Here is a 21182-nt window from a genome sequence, read left to right as displayed (position 1 = left end):
AAAGCATAGTTAAGGGTGCTATATCCTAAACGGTGCTAATATGTCAATAAATTATTCCCATCTTATGCTTCTAATAATGTTTTTGACCGGTTGAGTTGCCACTCAGCTTGGTATCTTAATGTTGTGGATGTGCTTATTTAACATGCTCATGTCATGAGGCCATCTTAATGAATTTTATATTGTTTTTTTTAAATTTTATCTGTGCAACTCGCTATGGATATTTTTTATCCGAATAAAGATTTTTGATTTGCGTTTTTTGTAATTTGGTGTAAATCCATTCAGTAGTTTTGCAGTTCTTAAAGAAAAAAAATATGTATAACTTGGGATGTGGAGGTTCCGCGAATACAACAGATTTCAAAATGCGATCCGATTGTCTGCCACCACTTCAACCGGGCTGTGGTGTTGGTCATCTTGGGACTTGGGACCAGGGACCCCACCTGGGGCCAAAAACATTTTTGTTTTACAATCTTCCTGAGGATCCCCAGATCCACATGGTTAAAAAAAAAAAACAGGCAACGCTTCCCATGCTTCTTTTTACTTGCCCGCCGGGTCCGCCAAGTCTCGGGGGGAATTCATTATAGAAAGGAGCAGGGGGTGCACACGCTGTTAAAATGCTGGGTGCAGGTGTTCATGGGTTGTGTTGAGTTTGTTGGGTGCCAGAGTGCTGGTGGTTTGAAAATGGTGGGTACCAGAGAGTGGGGGTGCTATGAGGGAGTGCTGGGTGCCAGAGCGTGCACGTGTTATGAGAGTTTTGGGTGCCAGAGAGAGTTGTTGTGTTGAGTAGGTTCCAGAGTTCTCTGATGTTGTGAAAGTATTGGATGTCTGAAAGTTTTTTTTTGCTGTTGGAGCACTAGTGGTAAGAGATCACTGTGTGAGAGTGCTCAGCACATGATGCAATTTTTACAGCTCCTTGCTCCTTTTTCTCCCAGAAGGGCACAAGCTGGGGTTGGACGATAGTATGGTTCCCACCTTTTTAGGTCTCGCCTGAGACAATGCGCTTGTTTAGAGAGGAGACTCAGTCCTCCCTACCCAATGCTGAGAGGTATTATCATGTGCCTCACTCAGCATTGCAGCTTTTAGTGTTTCGAAACACTGTGTTTGTTTATGCTGGCCTCGGGGTGTTTTTAATCCCCCCCCCCCCGCTGCACCCCCTTTATTCATGAGAGAGGCCCAGCGTGGAGTTTCTTAAAACTCATGCTTGAGAAGCGACATACTTTCACACCATTAATTCTTCAATCTTATTTTTCCCTGCAAATGCATAACATTTTTAGGATTAGAAAGTGGATAAAGAATATCTTCTTGAAAACAAACATGTAAACGTAACTGTTCGCATAAATAGACCTAGCACATTTTGTATACTCTGCAAATGAAGGTTTAAAATATAATACCATGTTCCACGTTTTGGCTGAAATATATAAACTTCGTTTATATATTTCAGCAACATGTCTGAGCTCTGTTACACATTAATAGGTGGTGAATATATATATGTGTCTTATTAAAAGTAAAACACACAAAAAATGTGAAAAGCAATTTTATGCATGATTATGTTAACTTGGTTTATAAAATAGACCTGTTCTATCGTAAGTCAGAAATATTTTAAGGGCACAGCATTATTGTGACTCCATAGTGGGTTGCATATGGACTACTTGGTCCACCAACAGTTTCTTTTTTTTTTTTTTTTTGGACCACCACTACCTCCGAGGCTGTGTTGTGTGCAATGGTGTGGATTTGAGTGTGTATTCTGCGAGTTTGCTGTGAGACTTAAACCCCTTGCACACTAACTCACTCTTGCAAACGATTACGCCTGGCCTCCTTGAGTAGAAGGCCGATATTCACAGTTTATTGTAAAGAGCAATTCATTTTTTCTGGTTGATGTATGGTTCGGCCCAAAGGCAAATGAGCGCAGTTGAATGTTGAAGCTTTCTATCCTAATAGCATTTCCTATCAATAGCCGGAGCTGCGAAGATTAATGCAAATATTGATATTCAGACAGAACGTTTCTTAAGGTCATTCATAGAGGTCGAAGTGGGTGGGATATAATGGAAATTAGTTTCTAAGCTTTTCTAATTTTACTCAAACAGTTCCCATAGGTTTTGTTAAAAAAACAAAAATCCTGAATTGTTAATGCCAATCTTGAGTTGCCCCATGCTAAAAGAGAAGGGGGATCTTGTATACATACGGTGAAGCAAGAGTAGGGTTTAATGTTGCTTGTATGATTTGAATTTTCAAATCGAATAAAAGCTTATGAATTGAATTGAGTAGGGTCAGCCAACAAAAGAAGAAACAAGTCTTTTCTCCAGGGTGCCTGTTTACCTGAAAGGAGTGAGTTTTGAGTGTCCAGAATTTAGTTCTGGCAACATCGGACATATGGTGTCAATTGGTGTTCTTGTATATGATCATTGTTTTTGGTTTTGGTTGTTGTTCCTGTACTTGATTGTTGAGTTTTGCTCCCCTTGAGTCATTGTGCTCCATCGTCTAGCACATACTTCGTTCATCCAGGTGTATGTTAGATTCCCCATGTTAGACTAATGTTCTGATTTGTTACCTTTGCCTCAAATTGTAAAGCGCTCTGATATCCTTCGGGATCAAGTTTGCGCTATATAAAACTTTATAAATAAATACATGTAAGTGTGTGCGATTAGTTAATCAGCAAATCTAAAAAAATACTGAGGAACACATCTTATACTGTTTTCTACCTAAAGTTTTTAAACTACAGCTGACTGTCTCATACTGTGTGTAGTTATTTTTTTGAAACTATTGCTTTGCATTTTCACAGTGCTTTCTGTCAAAGGGTGGGGCATCATAACACTCAATGTCATTGTTCTTTGGTGCACTAAACAGTGTTCGAATCAGTTCTCCTCCAGTGTCGGACATCTAAAGTAATAGCATTAACAAACTGAGCTTTCGCACCAAAACAGATTAAACTTGCTCTTAGTTCATTTATGCTATTTGCATTATATTTAGGGGAAAGGCCAACCAAATAGGTACATAATAATATTTTGTGCTCTTTTAGCCGTCTCCGAAGCTGCCACGCAACCTTGACATTTTTCAGTGCTATGGCTGCAGCTAACCCTTTATGAAGTCTATTTTTCTGGATTCTTGTACAGTTTGCTTTTCACTTTGAAGGTGCTGTACATGAGGGTGATAGTGCACGAGCGTGCACTGCACAGCAGGAACATATTAATGTGCAACAGGATTATGGCAACCTATTTCTTGTCAATGCTCTAAGGACTTAGCTCCAACAATCTCACTGAACCTGGTACTTTTGGGATTACTTACTTGGTGCAGGAGGGGCAGAGCTGATTTCATTTGCAAAAGAGTCAATGCTAGTGTGTGCTCTGACAAGAGTGCCCAAAAGTGCCAGATCTACAGTCTGATCGACGTGCAACAGTTCCCTGGCTGCTTGTATGAGACCCTTTCAGGGATGCCACGGGGCAGTCAGGAGCCTCTGGGCCTCAGTTGCGGGAAAGGGCTTTTATTTACCTCTGTCCCGAGGTCCTTCCTACTATGGTTTTGTAAACTGTGCCAAGTATAAATCCTAGTTGTGTATAGCGCAACTGATCCACCCCCTTGAGGGTATCCAGACGCGGGAGGAGGAGTGTGGGTCCGGCGTTGCTCCTAGTTGAACAGCCATGTCTTCAATTTCTTGTGGTAGTTGAGAAGTGGAGTGGCATTCCTGATGCTTTGAGGAATTTTGTGCAGTATTTGGCATTGATGAAGGAGAAAGTGTACCCTCCTGTTTTCCTTATGCGGATGCTGGGGATTTGTGCAAGGAAAACAGAAGTGGCGTAAAGCTGTCTGGAGGGTTAGTAGAGTTGGAGTCGGTCGTTGAGGTACGCTAGTCCTGTGTTATGAGAGGCGATGTAGATGTGGATGAGCAGCTTGAATTTGCAAAGTTTCTGGATGGGTAGCCAGTGTTGCTTGGCGAGGTAGGAAGTACTGTGAAGACTTCTGGGGACGTCTAGGATGAGTTTGGTGTGTGTGAGTTGGTTGGAGATGCTGACGTAGAGAGTGCGTTGCCGTTGACTAGTCGGCTGATGAGGGCCTGGGTCTTGTGTGTGTGGGGAGCAATTTGAAAATCTTGCCAAGCACACAGAGGATGTATCAGCAAAATGTGATCACAGCAGTGACCTGTTTTGTTCATCGTGAGTTTGTGGTCCAGAATGATGCAGAGGTTTCTCGCGTGGTCTGTGGGGGAAGGCGTGGGATCTTGGTCGGGTAGCCACCAGTCGGAGTCCCAGGGGAAGCTCTTACTTCCAAAGATCATGGTCTCCGTTTTGTCTGTTGAGTTTGAGGCAGTTTTCTCTCATCTAGTTGATCACGTTGGGCATGCAGGCGGCGAAGTTGGTCCTGGTGGTTTTGTTTGTGTCAGTGAGGAAGAGGATAAGCGTTGTGCCGTCGGCATTGGAGGCTGTTCTTATAATGCGGGCGAGAGGTGCCATGTACACGTTGAACAGGGTTGGGCTAAGGGAGGAGCCCTGGGGGACTCCACAGGCTAAATTATTGTGTTCGAAAGTGAAAGTCTAGCGTCTGACTCATTGTGTCCTGTTGTAGAGGAAGGAGGCAAACCAGGTCGGGCGGGCCCTTGGATTCCAGAGTCCTGCAGTCTGGCGATGAAGGTGTCATGGAAAACGTTGTTGAACGCCGCTGAGAGGCCAAGCAGGATGAAAGTTGCGGTTTCTCTGTTCATGATGGGCTGGACGTCGTTTGTTGCTGCCAGGAGGGTGGCTTTCGTGCTGGGTTTGTTGCCGAACCCTGACTGAATGGAGTTCAGGAGGTGTGTTGCTCAAGATGGACGGAGAGCTGCTTGTTGATTTTTCTCCAGGACTTTTACCAGGAAGGGCAGAAGTGAGATGGGCCTGTAGTTGCTGAGGTCTTTTGGGTTGGCCGAAGGTTTCTTCAGGAGGGTGTGACCCCTGCGTGTTTCCAGCTGTCTGGAAAGTATCCACAGAGGATCGAGGAGTTGATGATGATGGTGAAGTTAGCACTGATCAGTGAGCTTCCCAGGTTGTATATGTGGTGATGGCAGGGGTCTGTGAAAACCTTGAGTGGATGGATGGTCTGCATTAATCAGCACTTGAATCTTAGTGGTAGTGCCACTGTCATTTAAAGCTTTAGGACAAATGAGCTTAAGCAGAAATCCCCCTGACTTTCCTGGTACCCAGTCAGTGATACTTTTGCTCACACCTGTCCTTTAACAACAATTGGCTAGTCAGAAGGCTTTTGTTTGCCTAATCCATGTGCCATCAACTTCCTGAGGCCAATCAGATAGTTCACTACATCCTTCTGGGGTGACTGAAGCTCTTTCCCACCCATCCATTAGATGAGCCGGCCCCACACTGGGTGCTCAAGCACAAGTTCAAAGGGACTGAAATCCATTCCCTTTTTACGGAATGACCTAGTAAGCTAGTAAGAGATATGGCAGGAAAAAGGTAAAAAATTCTTGATTGTATAGTTAATTAAAACCATTACAACATTCCAGAGCATAAAATGTATTTCCTTCACGTACTATGATAGATCTAAACAATTAATACCCCATTAAAATTTGAATTCAGTTGACATAATATGTATCTTTTTAATAACCAGCATGAATTGCTAAATTATTATTATGACCTATATCATTCTTTCAATAAATTCTCAAAATAGGTTAAAAATGTAATTATTGACAAATTAATTGTGGGTCCTCTGAGTCCAGAGTTTTTAATATTGCTGATCGGCAGGTGCGAATGCCTCTTTCATTGAACTGCCTCCTAAGTAAATTCAGGCAAAGGCACTCTAACACCGGGCAAATGCATATCAGGTGTTAAAGTCCTGAACGGCTGCTCCACATAGGTTACAATCCTTTGGGCCAGGGGACCTCCATTTAGGTTGATCAGCATTGGAGGGCAATTTCCCCATGACAGCTTCAAATACTTTGTTTTGAGGGGGTGGGGAGGGAAGCGAGGCCTCGATATGCAGCTGGCTCAAGCCTTTTATAGGATTGTAAAACCATCCATGCGTGCGCACGTCGGCTTAAGGTTGCTTTATCATTAGTTGGAGAGTGCGAGTTTGCCGCTTTTTTCACGATCAGCTGGAATGAGGTCAATGGTAATTTTCTTTGCAAGAATCTGCCTTCTTGGTTATTTTCAAAGAGGCATTTAGGTAATGGGATTTTGGAGCATTTTGCAGGGCTTCCCAGAATGCCGAGTTTATTTCTAGGCCACGATTGAGCCATATTTTGTACCAGAATTTGTTTGTCTCGTACCTTTTATGGAGTATTTGGTGGTGTAATCTGAACTCTAGACGCACCTGAGCTGGTGAGGCATCACATGGCAAACAAAATACTCTTTTGTACACTCGCGTTTGAACTTTATCTAGAATTGGTGCACTGTTTCGATAGTGGATCACGCTTCCATAGGCAATAGTTGGAAGTAGTTTTGCTTGAATGACTGCCAGGAGTGGGGTGAATGATGGGCCTTTTAGCTGTTTTGATATCCTGCAGAATGCAAACAGTAGAGTGGTTCCCTTTTTTTTTTGTTATTTCATTATGCGTGGCGAATGAGAACCTTCGGTCCAAGTGTATCCCCAAGTATTTGTAGCCATCGACTACTTCCAACTCAGTATTGTCGATTGTGAATTTCGGCTGTTTGGGGCGACAATGTGTAATGATCATGACCTTTGTTTTTTTAATATTTATTTCCATCAGGTTTATCCACATGGCTGCGGTGGCTATTCTGCCGCAGCGCTAAGGGGGCGGGGGGCCGCGTGGCGGGCGCATGCTGGTAACGGAACCGCTCCGCCACCAGCCGCGGTTGAGCTGTGCTCATGACTGAGCGGTTCCGTCGTGGCCCCGCCCGCTCAATAGAACGCGCCGCACAGGCGCGAAATCAGCGCCGCGCAGGCGCGGTGGTCGGGCCACGACGGAACCGCTCCGTCATCAGCACAGCGCCACCGCGGCTGATGACGGAGCGGTTCCGTCATCAGCATGGATAGGGTTATTTTAGCGAAATCAGCTAGCTCGTGAATTAATCTCTGCAGTCCGATTCACGTCTGACTTAGAAGGACCACATCATCTGCATAGGACAAATGTGTTAGTGGCAGCGTGCCCAGCCGTGGTGGGTGTGAATTGACCCTGTCTAACCTTGGTGTTAGATCGGCCATGAATAGATTAAACAAGTGCGGGGCCAAGACACAGCCATGTTTTAACCCTTCGTTGGTAGGGATCTTCCTTGTAAGCCTTAGGCGATTTTAACCTGCATCCAAGTGTTGGTATAAAGATTCATGATTTGGTTTAAATTTGTGTCTGGTAGACCCTGGAGTTTCAGTTTAGCCCATAGTGTGTGTTGGCTAACACGTTCAAAGGCCACCTTGAAATCCACGAAGCATAGATGGAGTCCCTGTCGTAGACTTTTCTCGGCGATTAGGCCTATTGCTATTACGTTAGCAATTGTGCCCGTGCCACGCCAGAAGTCTGACTGATTTATAGGGATTTTCTTTATTCTCATCAGACCAATTTACTAAATTTGTTAGGATCAGCGATGCATAATATTTGGCGTCCGCATCTATCAACGCGATCAGGCGATAGTTTGCTGGATCTGAGCGCTCCTCGCCCTCATATAGCGGATTGATAATCGCGCCTCCAGCTTTCTGGGATGCGACTGGTGGTTCCGATCACCTGGAACAAACTACAGATCTTGCTTGCCCAGTAATTGGGATCTTGTTTGTAGATTGCCTGTGGCACACCATTTGGTCCTGGTGCACTATCAAGCCAACTTTTCCTTATGATTTGCTAAATTTTGACTTCAGAATGGACGGGAGACGATTGAGGGGTAACTTCTTTTTGCTTTTCGTGCGTAGAAATTCCCAACAGATAGCAGATTTTCCAAATTGCATTTGGAGAATGTGGAAATTAGGTGCTGTACCCATGCATGCTCGGCGACGCAGGTCGTGTTTATGATTTTGGAGGTTCTGTTCATAGAATTCAGCTGTCCCCAGAAAGCTCTGGGGTCAGAATTTTTTGCATTGTGAAGTCATTTTGTCCAGAAGTTGTTTTCTTGTTTTTTTTATTTTTTTATCAATCCAAATTTGTTTCTTGTATTTAATATTTAAAGAACGTACCTCCTCCCATACTTTCGACCGCGGGCTATGATGTTGAGCATACCTTAGTGTCTTTCTCAGGAGCTTTCTTAAGCTTCGTGACGCTTGACCAAGCTGGCTGTTGTTATCTGCGCTGTTTTTATTTATCTTTTTGGCGGAAGCTCCTGCGTCGGCTACCTTTGCCAAAAAAGTGGTCCTTGTTTCTATGGTCATTTTGTTTTCTGACTCGAGGATTGTCATAAAAATTTTAGCTTTTAAAGCTATATGGGCCCTTCAAATTGATTGTTGATGTTTCCCCCTCTATTACTGGAGCTTCTTGATGTTTAAATGATATTATTTTTAATTCGATATGCTGAGCCGAATGATCGCTGTCGGGTGACCATTTGATTTGGAAACTCTTTTTTTTATCCTAAAAGAGGGAGGGTTACTATTGTGTAGTCCAGGATTGAACTTGATCTGGGGCCAATATACGTGCAGTTGGCAGGTTTATCCTGTTTTATTCTCCCATTTAATATGCACATACCTTGATGTTCGAGGTCCCTTATAAATTGCTGGCCTACTCTGTCATTGCGTTTTTGAATGGGAAACAGCAGCGTTTCTACCGCCCAGATTTTGTTTGCTTTGATGTTGTCTTCCTCTTCTTGAGTGTATAGTAGATTTGCATCGAATGCTCCTGTGAGGATTATTTCCCAAGTTGACGGTTCGAAACGCAATTACGTAATGACGACGTCAGCTTTCTTAAAAAGATGTTTTTTTATCTTGAATTTCGGACGTGCATAGATATTGATAAGTATAATGGTGCTTACCCCAGAAAGTGTGCCCAGGTCCAGTTTTAATATTTGCATGGCTGGAGTTGTTGATACAGCTGTGTTGACTTGATTTTTAATTCTGTAGAGATGTAAACAGCAAGGCCCCACTTAGCTCTTCCATATTGCTGAGTTCTTGTTGCATTCTCGTGATGGCCTATCCTACCCGGAACCTCAACTGGGGCGGTTAGCCAAGTTTCTTGGAGCACAATTATTTCATGTCTGTCCCAGGACTCGGTTTTTCTGCTGTGTTGTAGGATTCCTTTTGCTCCTGCGATGTTCCAGGATAGAATTTTTATGGGGCAAGAGATCTGTCTTGCCGAATTTACTATAGCTTCATTCTCCCGTCCACCCGGTGGTGGGCAGTCCTACATTTATTTTTCTCTGTGTTTGTGCCATCTGCACCTTTGGCACCTCGTAGTACAGAGGGGACAATATTTTTTGTTGAGGTTTGTACTTGGGGAATGCTTAACGTTAGAAATGGAGACGGATAACGTTGTATTACTGGGCTGGTGGCTGATATTCCCCAGTCCTCGAATTTTATGGTTTCATCCAGGATAGCTGTTACTATGTCTTTATTCCTCCATGTTGCTAGGGTGCCTTCGTTTCCTATGTTTCTTTCAGGATTAACAAATTCTATTGCTATTAAATTTGCAGACATTGGGTGTTGTAATGTTGGGATTTCTGCCATGAGGCGTAAGATGTTCCCTCTGTTCAGATAATCTTGCAGACCATGTGACTGATAATGTGGCGTAAATAGGATCCTATTTGTTATATTTGATATGTTCTTTTTTTTTTTTGCTTGTGGGAAGGTGGTGTCTAATTTCGTCTTAACTCTTCATTGTCCTTGCCGTTTGTATCATTACACTGCCTTTTTGTGTTAATCAGACAGTGGACTTTGTTGCTGTTTTCTAGAGACTGATCTATCTTTAAATTGACTTTTCTGTCGCCTCTCATGATGCTTCTCATAATACTGTTTCGGCCTTGCTGATGAGATGTTATTGATTGACAGGGCCTTGAGTATTTTTCCTTTATGGTTATTCTATTGCTATTTGCGTCGTCACACTCCGTTTTTATATTGATCAATAGCAGATCTTCCTTCATGTTTCTCGAGCTCTGATCTTCCTTCACTATGACTTGCCTATCTTTTTTCATGTCACTATTACAGACTTGTAAATTGGCGCTGGGATTCCTGTATGAAGGGTCATTTTCTTGTGAGTGGAAAGGCTGTTTCTGATCGAGGCTTATTGTTCCTCTGGGATTATTGAATTTGTTTATCATTTCCCTTGGGGATCCTTGTTTGCACACCCCTGATTTTGGATCTTTTTTGATATTTCTGTCTAGAAGATTGCCATTTACTTGTGTGATCGGGGTCAGTCTCTGTTTGAGCTTTGACTTGGCAGGATGTTTTGTTTTATTTCGAGTGTCCTCCGATTGTCCCATTGTGCTCTCCTTGGGTTTATTTATTGTGGGTGAATCAAGGTCACTACTCTCGTGGCTCCAATTTATGCTGCTCCCCTTGAGTATGTGTATTGTAGTTGAATACTGGTTACTACACTTGAGGTTCCGGTTTATCACTATTTGCTATTGGCAAAGCTTCCTGCAATCGGTACGATGCTTCAGTTGATACTGACTGGTCTAGTAGGTTTTCGTCCTCTTCCTTGATTTGTTTTTGATGCTTCCCTGATGGTAATGATGATCTCCGTTTGCCATTGGGGAGATTAAAAATTGGGTAGTTATCCAGTGCATTTTTATTGAATGTTTTACTGGTGTGCAGACGATTTCTAGCTTTCCTAGCTCGTTTTTTTAAATCGTTTTGTTAAGGCAGGTGGAGGATTGTTTGTTGTGTTCGTCTGCTTACATGTTTGTTGGTTTGCTTCGATAGAAGGAACCTGTCTACATTTGATCGTTTCTAACATTGGGTTGTCTGCTATAATCACGTCCTCAGTTGGGTTCCCTGCTTTTGGCATTTTGTTCGATTTGTTGTGGGTCGCTCTGTTCTATTTTACTTGGAGCTGCCTTTTGAGAATTTTTATCGCTTAACTTTTTCACTTTGTCATTTTCTGCATTGTTTGTCATTATTTGGGGTAGTGTTTTTTCCTTCAATTCTACAATTTTTACCATTTGATACCTTGTTTTAGAATGAACAATTCGCACATTTGCATTCATGTAAGATACGGCAGGAGACTGTCCCACATCCTACTGAGGCTCATTGGTAGAGTTCCCATCATGCTATTTAGGATTTTGTTGAACCTCTCAACCAACCAATCTTTTTATGAGTGATCCGACATAGAAAAGTGGGAGGCCACATGAGCTTGTTCTCACATCTCATGTAAGAGGAGAAGAAATAGGTTCCCTGTCGGGAATCACTGTCTTGAGCTATCTGACCCGAGAAAAGATCCCTAGACAAGCCCGAGGTACCAGTTTTGCAGTTGTGCTCTTTGGATATGTTTTCTGGATACCTGCGGCAGACATACTAATCATCAGGCAAATAGGGAGAGCCTTCTATTGTCTTTCCGCATCCATGACTAGTAGAACAGAGGATCTAGTTTATCCTGGGTCTTTCTAATGCTCAAGTGTCCTGCTAAAGGCAGTTTGCTGGCCAGTGACAACAGGAAATGCCTGTTCCTTAGTGGAAACACTAGCCTCTATCTAGTAATGGTCTCTGGATTCACTGGCTCACTATGTAAAAAGGCCATCCTTCCTGACGTCTTCCATTCCACTCATTGGCCCACCAAGTCCCACAAGCTTAGGGCTGTACACCATGCAGAGGACATTCCCTTCCCAAAAAGTTACAAAAAGTATTCTGCACAAAATTACAACATTTTAGTAGAAAATTGTTTTCATTCTCTTACATTTTTGCCTAATAATGCTCATAATTAAAATAGGTGATCTATATCTTTAAAAGTTTTTTTTTTTAAATGCTCTTATTTGCAGCTACTTTTACTGGTAATGCAGACAACCTCCCTGCACCCCACTTAGCAGCTGTGAATCATATGTGCAATTTATAACATGTCTAGATGAAGCGTCCATATCAGTCTGAAAAAGACAAACAAGACAAACCATGATCTGATAGGATGATGCAATTTCACGTCACAGTGAAATCACTAAATACGCATTGGCAATTTTCTTGGTTCACCTTTTAAATGATAGAGTTCTACAAAAACCACTCCCACACAGCTCAAACACAGCGCAGCAGGAGACATAAAACACAACAACACCTATAAAGGGGTTTCACTTTAGAAAAGACTCTTTTTAGAATAAGGCTTGGGGTTTTATTTATGCAATGCTCTCAACAAAAAGGCTTTCCCAGATGCCAAATGAACTACATTCAAATGTATGTATATAGATAGAAATATATTTATACGCAAGCATTAATAACACACTTGGTAAATGCAACAGTTAAATGCATGGGCAATAATATGAAATACAAGCAGCAAATAATGAGATAAAACTCAAGCAAGTAATACTGGACGTCCTGCAAAAGATCAGAAAGATATCTATCTATCTATCTATCTATCTATCTATCTATCTATCTATCTATCTATCTATCTATCTATCCTAAATACATCAAATGATTACTTTGGATGTGCACTCTGAATCACTCGCACATCACAAAGAAAACCCCTCCAATGACCACAGCCACTGGAACCACTCATCACAATGACACTAGTCGGAAACAAATCACCTCACCTGATCGTTCACTCGACATCCTTGCCAACTCAAGCTGGAGGAGCCCATAACAGCCATGCAAATGGAACTCTCAATCAGGACTCAAATCCAAATTCGTCTGGCAGTACGTCTATTCCACAACTGAACTCCCAAGCTGGCTGTTGTCAAACCTCAGCTTTATAGTTTCAAAACACACTAGAAGGTTCAAGAGTCTTCCCCTCTGCGCCAAGGAAGCTTACTGGAACTGGCCAGTTTCCAGGCAATCATTCCACGGCAAGAAGGAGTTCCCATGTTGCCTCTACATTCTCACATGTGCCAGCCTTTATCTTGACAAAGCTTACAAAAGCTACCAGGGTACATTAAACAATCTCTCACAAAACAAGCCTTGAATGTGATTAACCCAAACAACTCTGGGGGCCTGTCTGTGCGCGCAGAAAAGCTCAAGCAAGGCAGAGTCAGAATTCAGGATGACATGAGGCCATTTCAAAGCAATATAAGAACTTCATAATACTTCCCAGTGTACAACATAATGCACATTAGTGCACCACTGCCTATAGCATCACATACTTCATCTCTCAGTGTACAACATAATGCACATTTGTGCACCACCGCTTATAGCATCACATGCTTTATCTCTCAATGTACAACACAGTGCACATTTGTGTACCACTGCTCATAACACACCTCTCCACTCTCTCTTCTCCCTCCCTCTCTCTCTTCTCTCTCATGTTGAAGTATGTTCTAAAAGCAATGAAAATAGATGAGAAGGAAAGAAATGAGACATAAATGTAGAACTAGAGACTTGCCCACCTGTCCTGGCACTGAAGTTCACTTATTTACAGGTGGTTATGCGCATAATCGTAACTATGGCAGGCAATAGAGCCAATGTTTGAAGTAGCTGACCCGTTACCCTATTCTGAATGTTTTCATGGATGCTAATGAAGTGCTTCAGCCATTGGCTTTATTGTCTTTTGAGTGACAGCATTTGTCTGATGTGTTCTTTATCCATCTGTCTATCCATTGTTTACATGGCCCTGGCAAACAAGGACGCCTGTCAGGCCTTCCAAAAAGTTTCCAACAAGAAGTATTACAGACCAAATATTCTACCCTCTAGGGTTTGTCAGAGGGAGCAATTGACATCAAAATTCTTACCAGCACAGGTAACCATTGAGATTTTAAGCCAAAGAAAAGCAGAATAATTTATTAATAGAAAACAAACAAAAAGAAAGGGGACGTTTCTGAAATATAATGGAAAACATTTATGAATGAGAGCATGGTTAGATATACCTAGTATTATTTTACAATACGGAAAATATATTTGCTAAATCAGTCAAAAGATTAAAACATGTTTTTAAGTTATGGATATTTGGCATGTGTGAAGTACTAGAAGAGTTGTAATTGGATAGAAATAATTTGTTATAGTGTTTGTGCAAAAGAATTCAGGTAGAAAATGTCTAGTATACAAGTTATAAGTTAGCGTAAAGTGCATGGTGTGCCTTCAAAGAATATTGTTTAAAGCAGGGTGGTTGTTAGTCTTTTTTTTTGTTTTGTTAGCAAGAGAATAGCATTGGTTGTTTAATAAATGATTGCAGTAGCAGTGAAACTGAGACAAAAGGCTGGCTTTTGTGTTGTATTTTAAAGAGCATTTCTTAAATTCTTTGGATGGCAACAGAAGTGGAACATATATATGAGGTTAGTATTTTTGTTTAACCTTTAAGAAAGTTTATATCACCACATCTGTACTTGTGACCAAAAAAGGTAACTCAAAAAGCGTCTTATGATCCCAGCAATGTAAAAAGAATGAAAGCTCAAGGGTGGTTAGTCAATTTCCTAAACAAAAAGTTCTTAAATCGGGAAGTGTCAGTGTGCCAGCAAAGTAAAAATAGTCAAAGAACACATACTGTGGCTGTCCGTTACTAGCTACATGTCATGTTGCATTTACAGTCAAACAATAGACTATTAATGCCCCCATCACCAAAACCTAACAGGAATACAAATAGGAAAATATAACATTACAAGATGCCATGGTCTTGAAGACAGCGCAGGCATACAGTTGCAAACTATGAAAAATGCATGAAAGCCAGTCTTTGAAATGGACTAACCCAAAGCCCACTTGCTTGCTCATTGTCATTCTTATTGTTGTACATTTTATAACAGTTAATGACATACGGTCTGTCAGACAACTAAAGGCGCCTGTACCTACCCCTAACAAAAGAGTTGTTGTTTAACTGCAAAAAGAAAAGTACTGGAAATGTGAACCCATTTCTACAAAGTCGAAGAACAATTTGGCAAAGTAGAGGCACTAATTTTCTTTTATTTCCCATTAACGCCGACCATTAGGTGTTTATACTCCTCATACGAGAACCTTGCAGCAAGACATGGCTAAGAGTATAATCTAATGCCTTGGTGATATTTATTTTCCCTGGAGTGTTGTAGAACCCTTCCGAAAAATCCTAGTGTCTTAAATGATACCACTGAAGCTTGTAGTCAAATCAGAATGTTTAATAGCACTCTCTTACCTGTTTGTATTGGAGGTTTTTATTTCCTTCTTTGACACATGGCGTTTTATTTTTTCTTTAGGTCAAAACCAAAATGAAGTACATCTTGGTCACAGGAGGTGTGATCTCTGGCATCGGCAAAGGCATTATTGCAAGCAGCGTTGGCACAATTCTGAAATCTTGTGGATTACATGTAACATCAATTAAAATAGACCCTTATATTAACATTGATGCAGGGACATTCTCCCCCTATGAACATGGTACGGGCAATCGTTTGTGTTAAATGTTTAGAGGTCTGTTTATATAGAAGTAACATAAGATCAGTGTGTATCCTTTGTTTTCCTCTAAATTACGTATGAAACATTTGCATTTGGTAAATGCGTATATAGAGCTATGATTTTTCAGTGATCAATGAAAGCGTAAACCACTTAAGTGCAATTCAGATGACACAAATTGCAGATGTGATACTGGTGACGACCATTTTTGGGAAGGAATGTCCCTTGCTTCGTGTACAGTCATGTTCCTCAGCCCTGAGTGCCCAGCTGCAAGTCTCTAGTATCCTGGTTTTTGGCCCAGTCTCACATTAACCTAGTATGTGCGCCAAGGGCTATGACTGCCCCTTGACATGAGTGAAGTCCTATACCTGGAGAGGTGCCCAAACAATGCCCTAGTTTACTTGAAAGTGGGTTAGCTTGTAGAGTAGTGTTGGCAGCGTACCATGTTTTGTGAATCTTGTTGTGACCAGACCTTTTCATCGGTGTTATGGGATTGGAGAACTACTGGCTCACTCTTATAATGTTCTGCTGCTACATACTAATCCAGGTCCCAGTACTAACCTTACAGTTCGTTTTGTGTATGTATGTTTGTCATATGCATTGTGTGTATGAATGAACAGGGCAATCAACTCCACTGTGTTCCATTTAGTAAGCCCTGGCCTGTTCATGTGCCCCAGATGGAGGTGAGGTTGTTTTCCCAGACAATGGAAGTGTTTTGCTGACATTCTTGAAGCTGGTGGGTGGAGACCTAAACAGTGAAATGGCAAAAGGGAAACCGGGCTCCATCTAGAAATCTGATTGGGTCCTTTTGCTGCAAGGAGGTGCTGAGAAGTCTTCCTGAGCACATCCTTCTGGTGGATGGTTGGATGGGATTCCGGTCTCTGTTCAGAGTTTGACCGGTCTTCTAGGAGAGGCTAGCCTTCTGTGCTTTGAAAGGACATCGGAAAGAAAAATTGACCCGTACAGTTATGAGAGTGCAGACAGAGAATGCACATCCCCTATCTGCTTTCTCTGTATAAAAATGGGAGCTGCTGACTCACTTGTGCCAGTCCTAAGTTCTCTTTGACCAAGGAAGGGCCCTGACGATTACCTAGTTGACTGCTGACCTAACAGCCAGCTTCCCAGACTCCCAGCTGGGGTGTGACTTGGAAGGAAGAGCTGTGTTATGTCCTGAAATGCATAGAGGCTTATTTCCCCCTCCAAAAAAGCATTGGCAAAGCCAATAGGTCTCACCTCTGTGAGAGATAGTGTTTTTTGTTTTTTATGTGCGTTGTACAGACAGCACTGTGAGTATACAGTAAGTTTAACGTTTTTCATGCTATAGAGTGTGTGCATTTCTCCTAATCTGAAAAAGTGTGATTGAGTAAAGCAGGAATGTTGCTTGTTGTTTCCAGCATTGTAAAAGTGGTTTTTATTTAAGCTTGAATTTTTTTGGCACAGTAAAGTTGAATTGAAAATTTAGGTTATGGGTGAAGTGCAGTTTCAAACAGTGTGTAAAGCTGTCCAATACTGTACATGAAAGGCATCAATGTATGAGTGAAAAGTTTGTTTGAAGCTGTTTAAATTATGAAATGCATGTTTTAGCATTGTGCGAGTTGGTAGAAAGGTGAATTTAAGGCTGAAAGTAAATAATGCAATACATTTTTTAAAGCGCGCAGCTGCTTCCAAGGAAGCGCCCAGGTGCTAGCAGCAGAAAATCAGAAAAACCCAGCCTCTCGAGAATCACGAACCAAGAGCTGAGCTGCAAAGAGGAAAGTTTACAAAAGATTGATTCAGGCGGAACTGCGTGGAGTGCAGTAGGAATGGTGTTCCAGAGCTTAAAAGTCAAAAAAGCAAAACATCTATCTTCCTTTTTGCCCTGCATTGAAACTAGAAATAGGATCATAGCATTGGAACTCCAGACTCTGCTGTGAGTACACTTTTAGTCTCCTCAGATTCATAGGGCCTTTCAAGTGAAAGTCCCTGTACGCTTAAGTTAGTGCTTTAAATTTGATTCACCAGCTGATGGGCAGCCAGTGCAATTGGCGAAGTGAGGCAGAAACTGATAGGCGCGCCAGCATCTTCAGAATTAGATGTGCTGCAGCATTTTGTATTATCTGCAGGTGATGCAACAGGTAAGAAGGTAAGCCCAGGTACAGGCAGTTGGCATAATCCTGTTTGGGTGTCACGAAGGCATGAACTCTGGTCTTCCCATTAGTTTCCGGAAGTAGAAGACGCATTTTCCTGGGAGGTTTCAGAGTAAAAAAGTAACTGGCCGAGACAGCCTTCACCTGTGGTTCAAAGGGCAGAATCGAATCTTATTTTAAACCAAGGTTTGTTACAGTTAAAGAGGGTAGAGGATGCAGTCTCATTTCCGATGGCCACCAGTTGTGAGTTTCAGTGGATAGTGGTACAGAATTTCTTTCCCCTTGTTTTTTCAGAATTTAGTTTAAGGCAGTTATTGGTCATCCAGCCCCAGACCACCCTCAAGCAGTGCTTGAAAGCATGAAGATCTTACGCCTCATTCTTCTGGAAGGGCAGCATCAACTAGGTTTTGTCAGCATAAGAAATTGAACACATACCCTAGGCTTCCAACAGGCTGGCAAGAGGTGTCCGATAGACACAAAAATGGGTAGGACTCGGGCCGAGCCCTGAGGCACCCGACTATCAAGAGGCTTGAAAGTGTATGCAAATGGGGTGTGGAAAACTGCCAGAGAGCTGCCTTCCATGTAAGATTCAAGCCATGCTCATGCCTGGCCCTGGACTCCAACAGACCACAGCCTGTTAAGGTTTGAATGTGAGTCCCTGTTGAATGCCAAAGACTGATCCAGTAGCACAACCATAGCCGTGGCATTCTGATCGGGGTTGTCTTTGATCAATTCAGTCCCTTCCAGGAGAGCGCGTGCTGTTCTATAACCTTCACAAAAGCCTGATTGTGTAACATGAAGGAGGTGGTTAGATTCCAGATACTGCGAGAATTGATGGTTATTCACCTTTTCTAACATTTTGGGTACAGCTGGCAGAAGCGAAATAGGCTTCAAGTTACTCAACTCCTTAGGATCTGCATACGGCTTCTTCAGGAAAGAAATCAATAGACCCTGCTTCCAACTCTCTGGCACAATCGCAGACTCCAGAAAGGAGTTAAACAGCTTGTGCATCAAGGGAGTGACAAGAGGGGCGGCCAATTTCAGAAATTCCGGGGGACATGGATCAAGCGGTTTGCTTGACATAGAGTTGGCTAGTAAGGAAATAAATCTAAACTTAGATGGTAAATGGCTGAAGGATGGCATGGTCTCCAGAGTCCGTCCCAACAGTGTCAGGGCTGGGAATTGATAATACATCAATTTAATTTTGGTGAAAAAAAGTTAAACAGGTCTTCACATAAACTAGCTGACTCGGTCAAGCCTCCCTGGGAAGCAGTGGGAGACCATAAAGAATTAACCACTTTAAAAAGTTCCTGAGGGTTATTGGGGCAGTTGAAATTCAGGCAGAGACAAATTCCTTATAAGCCCTATGAGAAGCTTTATGGAAATTCGACAAAGCTCGCTTATAAGTAATTTTTGCCTACTGATCATATCCTTTCCTCCAACTCTGCCCAAGGCCTTTCTAATGTGACTTTTACAGAAAATAAATGTTGCCCTATTTGTTGTGTTTTGGACACACACAAGCTAAAATAAAGGTTAACATACCTCACACATATTCTGTTATTCTAGTTATCTCTATAGTTTAAAAATCTCTTTTTAAAGAATTGAAATGCAGCATTATTTGAGGGAAGTCAACGTTATGTTGTGTTTGAGGTGCAGCTAACCTAACAAACGAAAAGCAGCATTGTCCAAGGTGGTATAAAGGTAATTTTAAAACTGAATTTTGTTGTGTTTTGGACTTATATTAGCTAAAATAAGTTATGGATATCATTTCCCTGTGTACCTTACACCTAAATAATGGTCTATAATATTGTTATACTGTTTTGTTTATAGGACTGCTGTGTTTAGGAAGGAGATAGCTTTAACATATCAAAGAGTATTTTAGCTTAGCGGTAAAGATTGCTGTCTTTTAGTTAACTTTAAAGCTTTCACGCCTCTTTGTTTATGCATTGTATGCTAAAAGATGGAGTCAGCTGTGCAGTGAGGTGAGTGGAAAAGTGAAAGGTGGGAGTCTGGAAAACCCACAAGGGATAAAAAAAAAGGTGGTGCAGTAAGATGCGTGATACAGCACCAAAGACAAAGTGCAAAGAAATAGCTTTGAAAAGGCTATAGATGCTATATAGTATTATGAAATGCTATTATGTATTATATACTGCTAACTCGACCTGAACTGATTGGAGGGCTTTTCATCAGCACCAGTTTTATTACAGATGGACACATTTATTTTTAGGCACGGAGATATTAAGTGATTTGCCCTGAATCACAGGATGTCGAGACTCTAACCCGGTTCCCCAGCTTTAAAGTCGGCCACTGTAACTGTTACGCCACATCTGCCCTTCTTTCCTCATAATTCTTTAAATGTGAAGGAGCTGATGTCCACACGTACGTAAAGTTGCAGAATGAAGGTCTAGTGACAACATGGCAACATGTTGCTGCGTGAAGCAAATAAGACAAAGGGGACACACTTTAGTTTCCAAGTTGATTTTAGTTATATTTTTGGGAAATGACCTAGAGATCGCGTGATACAACTTAGAGGACAAAAAGCAAAGAAATTGCTTTGAAAAGGCTACAGACGCTATAATGCATAGCATGAACGATAAAGCGTAAAGCTTTAATGGTACAGATGCTGCTTTAAAGAGAAAGCAAATAAATAAAACGGCGACACACTGCCTTGCAGCTGCCACAGAAAGCACATAAATAACATGTTTTAAAGCTTTGCCAGCGAAACTGGGAATACAGCCTTCTCCTTATATAAATATGACATGATGTAGAACACAATGTTTTAATGCTTCACAAAAGAAAACACAAAAAGCATTGCAGACGACAAACCTAGCTTACAGGAATAAAGCAAAGAAAAAAATAGTGCCAAAAAACAAACATACAAGCACAAAAGTGTAAGGCTTCAATTAATTGGGCCATGCTCCGTGGAAAGGAACGCCACATCACAAGGAGAGACAATTACCAAAGACTGACCACATGCAAGGAAGTATTTTCAAAAGACACTTGGAATAACAAATGAAAGGCAATGGCCAAGCTGAAGCCCACAGATTGGACACAATACGTCTCGAAGAGACAGCACATGCGCTGTCTAGGCAAGACCTAAAAAGGAGAGTGCTAACCCTGCAGGGGTGCTGGCTACCAGGATGAGCATATACTGGAACAAAGACTGTAAAACTGAGCATGTGAAATCTGAACATGAGGTAAAGCACTGCGCCAGTAACTTGCTGTACTATATCCTACACTTAGTTGTGTACAGTGTCTCACACCAGTGGATAGTAATACCTGGTTATTGTAATGTAAAGCGTTTCATTTTTGAGTCTACACAAAGAACTCAGTTTTTATGAAAGACGAGCACTGGGTTGAACAATCCATTATTTGGCTGCTGGGTGATTACGTTCTGAGATTGATGCTCCCCCACACTACTTTCCTGGGAAGCCAATAACTGCTTGCTAAAAATTGAGTCATGGGCTGAAGGAGTTGTACTTGGCTCAGTTTGAAGAGCCACAGCAGGTCAGACACAGGGATATCCAAGGGAAACAACCCCAGCACCCACAGCCGAGGCCAGGTAGGCCCTGTTTGGTCCATGTACCCTGAACGAGATCAGACAGCCATTAAGGCCAATAGAAGGTTTGGTGTGAAATAATATACTGGTTTGTAATCAGCCAGTAGTATGTCGCTGCAGCACTTCTGGTACCACAAGGACAGTGGGAGGTGATGTGACTTTCCCAACAG

General features: G+C 42.0%; 1 protein-coding gene across 4 annotated transcripts in view; it reads left to right on the top strand.

Annotated features, from left to right (window-relative positions):
• Positions 1 to 21182, top strand: part of CTPS1 (CTP synthase 1) — a 218302-nt gene that overhangs the window by 1489 nt on the left and 195631 nt on the right. For all 4 annotated transcript variants that reach the window (XM_086956865.1, XM_086956864.1, XM_086956862.1 and 1 more), the window contains exon 2: positions 15135 to 15312. In XM_086956865.1, the coding sequence (XP_086812991.1) occupies positions 15147 to 15312 (166 nt within the window). In that variant the 5' untranslated portion in view covers positions 15135 to 15146. The remainder of the gene's footprint in view (positions 1 to 15134; positions 15313 to 21182) is intronic.

The sequence above is a fragment of the Lissotriton vulgaris genome, chromosome 2_1, assembly GCF_964263255.1.
Source record: "Lissotriton vulgaris chromosome 2_1, aLisVul1.2, whole genome shotgun sequence".
Taxonomy (NCBI): Eukaryota; Metazoa; Chordata; class Amphibia; order Caudata; family Salamandridae; genus Lissotriton; species Lissotriton vulgaris.
Note: the sequence above shows the minus strand (reverse complement) of the source record. Positions and strands in the feature narration are given on the sequence as shown.